Source organism: Palaemon carinicauda, chromosome 6 (genome assembly GCF_036898095.1).
Source record: "Palaemon carinicauda isolate YSFRI2023 chromosome 6, ASM3689809v2, whole genome shotgun sequence".
Lineage (NCBI taxonomy): Eukaryota > Metazoa > Arthropoda > Malacostraca > Decapoda > Palaemonidae > Palaemon > Palaemon carinicauda.
In genome coordinates, this window is record NC_090730.1 from 167,397,049 (window position 1) to 167,403,527 (window position 6,479).

The 6,479-nt window shown below is 34.9% G+C and overlaps 1 protein-coding gene across 1 annotated transcript in view; it reads right to left on the reverse strand.

Annotated features, from left to right (window-relative positions):
- Window positions 1-3,557: 3,557 nt before the first annotated feature.
- LOC137643337 (uncharacterized) overlaps window positions 3,558-6,479 on the reverse strand; it is a 14,748-nt gene continuing 11,826 nt past the window's right edge. The window contains exon 4 of the mRNA XM_068376171.1: window positions 3,558-4,866. Within this exon, the coding sequence (XP_068232272.1) occupies window positions 4,252-4,866 (615 nt within the window). The 3' untranslated portion in view covers window positions 3,558-4,251. The remainder of the gene's footprint in view (window positions 4,867-6,479) is intronic.

Below are 6,479 nucleotides of genomic sequence, written 5' to 3' on the forward strand. Positions count from 1 at the left end.
CAAAAGGGGCTGGGGTATAAATATTTATGTATTGATCGATTAAATGGTGAAGTCTATTTTGGAGTATAAGTTCTTTGTTTATATTTGGGAGACTAATGGCGGGTTATTGCACATGCATTGGTTTCAATAGCTTTGGGGAGCTTTCTGTGTTTCTGAAATTGAATCTTTATCATTTTTTTTTTTAACTAAACACTGTAAGAACTTACAAGTACTTATGCTCAAATTCCCAGACAATTTTACAACACCCATCTCCAACCACCTTTTCTTTTCAATTTCATCATGACCACTGTACGGTCATAACTGATTTTTTAGGAATAACAACCGAGTATAAGAGTTTTTTTTTAAGCCAAAATATAGTACCCTCAGCCATATATAAGGGGGTCAGTCCCAATGCTCCCACCATTTACATAGGACTATAAACCTACGCCTACCCAAACTTAAGGATTACTGTAAATATAGCCTACTTATGATACTTAAATACAGTAGTGACCCACAGGGATTTACCGCTTGCCAGAACAGAGGAGCAATAAAATTGTTTAATAATGGTATTAATTTTGTTCTGAAATACAAGAGGCTACTTTTACGATTTACAAAATATTATGATTTAGTGTTACCTTGCCAGGAAAGGAGCTGGTTAGGAAGCAAACAAGGGGTTGACACTTGAGTCTTAGGGTAAGCTAAGGAAATGGCAGTCAAAGGGGGGAGGGGGTTATGTAAGGATATAGCAGTCTACGGTGGGGTCGCGTTAAGAATACATCTCCAAGGTTGGGTAAGGTGGGAAACTTCAGGTTAAGAGGTGTTCTTGTTTGTTTTTCGTTTAAAGTTTATTTTTCAGTCATAACCTTTGAAATAAGGATATTTCAATTCCGCTTATACGAACCATAGTTTATTTTTCCAACTGGTTATCTTGCGTTTATTATGCATTTCCGACTAACATCATTACTGCAAACCACTTGTTTTCGGCATTTCCCCACCCATTAAACCACGGTTTCCTACTGGGGTTACCCGTAAGTGTTCTTACATATAGGTTATGGGGTCTATGAACTCATAGACAGGTGGTTTGCCCCCAATAATCATGGTCATACAAAGTTAAAACCATAAGATAGCGAGTGGGAAAAATAAAGGAATCACGTATTTGACTAGAAATTAAAGTATCATACTTTGGTTTCACCTTAAAGTAACATACTTACCAATAATAATAATAAGGGGTGTATGTACGATGGCAGCCACCTGTATGTAATATTATTGTCTAACATAGAATACGGCAGTGTAAGGGGGGTCGCAGGGGGGTATTAGCCCCCCCGTTAGGTAAGTAGGTAAGGACACGGATTGTAGGTTAGGTTAGGGGGGAAAGTTTAGGTTAGTTGATGTCCATTTTTAATCAATGCGTGAGGAACTGGCCGCTAATATACAAAAGCTCCAATAATTAATAATAGTAATACTAATAATAATAATAATAATAATAATTCGAACAGGCCTATATGGCTAAGAGAGAGGTTCATCACCTTCAGGTTTTACATATTGGGTGTCCTTCACGGACATTGATGCCGAAAAAAATTCCTGCATAAAAAAACTATAGCTAAGAAGTAAAACTTACAAAGTCAAGCCATCATAATAATTCTGTCCTTTTCTCTTCGGAATCCAATGTTGATAATTAAATTTAAGACTTCATGAAATGTGTTTTCAGGACAACCATGGGCGAGAGCTTCCTTCTCGTGTAACTAAAGACTTCATGGTAAGTTCGAGCAATTTGGAATATTTTGGATTAATTTCCTTAGACATATATCACTTTAAAACTCATAAATATACTTAGACACATGACATTAGCGAATATTCACATTTTCATGCTATATTGGACTCCGTTGACAACTTCACACTTCGAGGCGAAGGTAAGGAGTCTGGGACAAAGAAATAGAAACTATCGTACAATAATGGTAAGTTTACTCATTTGAACAATATGATGATTTTAATAAAAAAAAATCAATGAAACTATCGTACAATAAACGTAAGTTCACTGTTTGAACAATATGATATTTTTAATAAAAAAAAATCAAATTAAATTAATTTATCAAGATAACAAAAGAAACACGAAAACTATCAAGCTGAAAACTTGGATGTTCAGTAACACATTGGTTAACAACTCTTTATAACTTAATTTTCTTTGCTTGAAATATTGCAGGCAGCAATGGATGAAAGCTCATAGGGTTTTTATTAACCATATTAAAAATGGAGTAATTCATCCTTCAACTGACATACCATCTTTGTAAGCAATTAAAGCTATACAAAGGCTATACGATATAACTAGCTCAAAATTATTTGTATAAATGCTAACACTCAAGTTAATCACTTCATAGACAAACTAGTTAGCATGCGATGTATAATAATTGCACCCAGAAATAACTATCAAATGTCTTTTTATGGCTCTAACCCAGATATCCATATAATGTTTAAAACTGTATTTTTACTATTTACAACACTTGCATTGAACAGCAACTCATAATAGCATAACTTAATCTGACTAACAATTTAGGTAAATGAAACTACTAATGCACAATTCAAGATTATATTCTGCAACACAAGAATCAGACTGAAGGTCCTATTATACATGAGTAGGAAATAACTATTTGATTTCCGTACAAGAAACAATATTTAAATACATTTGCAAATCGATCATCTTTACAAGCAAGAATAAATATACAATTTATACAAGTTGTATAGTAATGTACAGACTCATGGGATTGGTAAGAATTTTTTTTTTTTTAACTCGAATGACCTTTGGGAAGTTCTAAATCGTAGTACCAGTCAGCAGATTTCGTTTAAAGTCAGATATAGAAAAGAAAGAATACAAGACTTTGATGATTTAACAGAATTGAAATTTGGTTAGCAAAAAAGCTTAATGTAATCGTTAGGTAATATAATAGAGAAAGAAATACTTGTGTGTTTGTGAAGTGGGAAGGCACCTTTATCATTTTTAGTTATCTTGCCAATAATTCCAATGACATTTTGGGAACACCTCTACTCCTCCACGATTATACCTTTCTTTCTGTAATGTCAAATTCAAAAGACACCTAAGACTGACATCAGTGAGCGAAATCAATAGTCAGCCAGTGACAGGCGAGTTGAATTTGACTCTATATCCCTTTTCCAAACCAACAACTGAAAGAAGTAATCTTTGCCTTATATACCGCAAAGAATAATCTTCCGTTCTAAAGTAACTTATGATTAAATAAGATAGTGTTTAACTAGTTAACTCCGCAATCTTTCTTTTAAGAGCCATAAAAATGGATGCTGACTCTAGGACGAACTGTGAGACGAATTTAATCATTTTAGTAAAGCAACGCTCAACATTAAAACAAGTATTCTGATACACCTAAATCGAATTCTGATATTCGACTATCTAATTCTGATACTTATTAGAATACTATTTGAATTTTTGACGGGGGTTTTCAAATCGTATTGAATCCAAGATGTGGCTAATTAGCTCATAGATAATGCACAGTTCTGTCTTTTTTCAGATGTATGAAATTGTTCCATAGAACAAATTTAGTTTTATTTAATTTGTTAAACTTCAAGTACAAACACCATGATGAAACAATGCCAAACGTTTCTTAATACTTGCCTCCCTTAAATATAAATTTTAGGGTCTTTCTATAGACTAAATAGTCCCTCACACAGGCACACTTCAATTTGGCTGGTGAAAATGCTGAACTGTGACACATAGGCCTAGTCTTTACCATCCTTCATGAATGCTCGTCATCCAGAAGCTTTTACATTACACTTATAATTAAATGACTATATACGTTTAGGTACGAATAAGCACACCTTAAGCTAACTAAAATATGTATAGGGTTTTGAAATATATGTAATAATGGACCTTACTGTTGTGTGTCTCTAAACCAAGTGCCAAAAATGCACAGCAGATATAAACTTGGTTGTAATATTCTTAGATTTTCACTCTTTGCATAGTTGACCAACAACAATAATTCTAAAAAAAAACATGTTTCAATCACATTTTCTCAACAATCACAGCCAAATCGAATGATGATTGAAGTAAAATATTCAAAACCCTTCTACTAATTATTGCGTCAACATTCGGGGTCCAAACGTAAGTACTCTCTCAACCGTCATATCTTTTAACTGTTATAATTCTACTATTTTATTCACCTGGCACTATAAGCCCTGTTCAAGTGATACGGTTGAGACCTTAAAAATTACTAAAATTACCTAATCTAAATCTAAATGGCATCCTGATCAAGTAAATGGAGGAAACAGTTGTGTCTCTGATGGCTTTTCGTTCGCCAGTGGCAGAATACCAGCGTTTAGAGAAGGCACAGGGTTCACGAGTAAGTCATCCAAGGCATTGGAGGAAGGTGGAGCCAGTGGCCGGCTAGGGCGTGCTGTGATTGGAACCAGGGCACCTATGGTTGTAGGTTGCCTTACTATCACAGTAGCCTGTGTTGGGATGGGTGGTAGAGTGGGTGGCGGGGTAGGTGGAGGGGTGGGTGCAGGGGGAGGTGGAGGTGTCATGCCAATAATGTTATTGGAATTAGGCCCAATTAAAGGTGGAGGGAAAGGAGATTGTGTTGGTGTGAACTGCTGTGGAGATGAGAAGCTCTGTGGAGGAGGAAGGGACTGAGGCGATGGCCTAGGGGGAGAAGGCCTTGATTGTTGTTGAGGAGGCCCCTGGGATATGGTGATTATCGAATCAGGACGAGGGGATCCAAAGCCATTGGGATTAGTAAAGGGATTCTGGGATGTGATGATCTGTGGTTGCCTGAATGACAAGTCGTTCGTTTGCTGGAAGCTCGGGGGTGGTGGTGGAGGAGGAGCTGGTCTGGATGGGATGAATTGTTGCGATACTGGAGGCTGAAATAAAAAAAAAAATTGCTGTAACTCAGATTTCATAATTCATTAATATAGTTTTAAAAGTGGTTTAAACATTAAAGAAAATAGCACTCAAATCCATGTGGACCTTCAACTAATTTATCATCAAACATTTAAACAATTATTGTTTCCTAAAGCTGAACAATACACTGAAAACATATTGAGATAAGTGCATTATATATTAACATATCTAAATTCTTAAAAGAGGCAGTCATCGTCTGCAAAATGGTGAAACTTAACTTACAGATCCAACTAACATCAACATTGAAAAGACAGCTGTGAACTAAAGCAAGTGATACATTACCTTCTGAGGACCAAAGTAATGAACACTACAGAAGCAGTTTAAGAGAATGGAAAAACAAAGATAGTTTACATTTTCTTTTATACCAGATTATGACAAGGCAGTGAACTAACTACTGAGGTTTCCAAGAAACCCAAAAGTGAAACAGACACAGGTTTAAACATTTAATCAATAAAGAAAGAACATTACCAAAAGCCCTAGAACCTTGAGAATTAACCATTTGGGGCAACAGTAGATGTGCTATCAACCAAAACAGAAATGAAGAATTAGTCTACGAGTATGCCATTAAGCCAGCTTTTGTTGAACACCCTAAATATATCAAGAACTACAATAAAAATACTTTATCTGAAGGATAAGAAGTTTTGATAGTATTTGTCTGAAAGGGATTACTAATCTAAAGGTATATATACATATATACTCTTGGGGTATCGTTGTTCTCTTTGGCAATTTTCATTAAATGCTAAAGGTATGCCCTGATGAAAACCATTAGGTATTAGCTGAAACAGCTGTCAGCCAAAATTGGATAAATATAACAAATTTCTTCTTGTCTTGCAAAATTCCAGCCCTGATGACAAGAAAAAAAATGAGAAAACTGTCGAAATATTGTCTTAATATAACTGACGCCAAAAGAACTTTAGCATTTAATGATATATATATATATATATATATATATATATATATATATATATATATATATATATATATATATATACTGTATATATACTGGGAATCCTGATGTAAGGTAATCTTAGCTAGTCCTATTACTTTATACATCTCCAAAATCAGTCGCTAATATAAACAGTGGCGGGAGGAGAATCTGTAAGGTCAAGGAAGCAGAGATTGGAAAAGAAACTCCGTATATATAGATCAATAGTAGCGCGTTAGAACTACAATCAGGTCATATTAAAGATTGGTCACATAGCATCGTTTGTAACTGAATCATGATTAGTGGTGTCCCAGGGAGAGAAGTATATAGAGAGAAATAACAAGTTGACAGTGAGTCGAAGGATGTCTTGTTTGTGCAACCACAGACCTGCAAAAGAAGTAAAATTGAAGCATTCTTTATATTATAATATACATAATAATTTGTCCTCATTTCAAGTGTCAAAACTACTGCAACATTTGCTGCTTTTATAACATCGTCAAAATGCTGCACAATTTGCTGGTTTTTTAATATTGTCAAAATGAGCTTAAATAACCGTTTTATGACATCCATGTCTTGTGTATTTGAATATTTGGTAGTCCACAAGTTTACCCTATTTGATATTTCGTTCCCAAATGAGGGTAATAAACA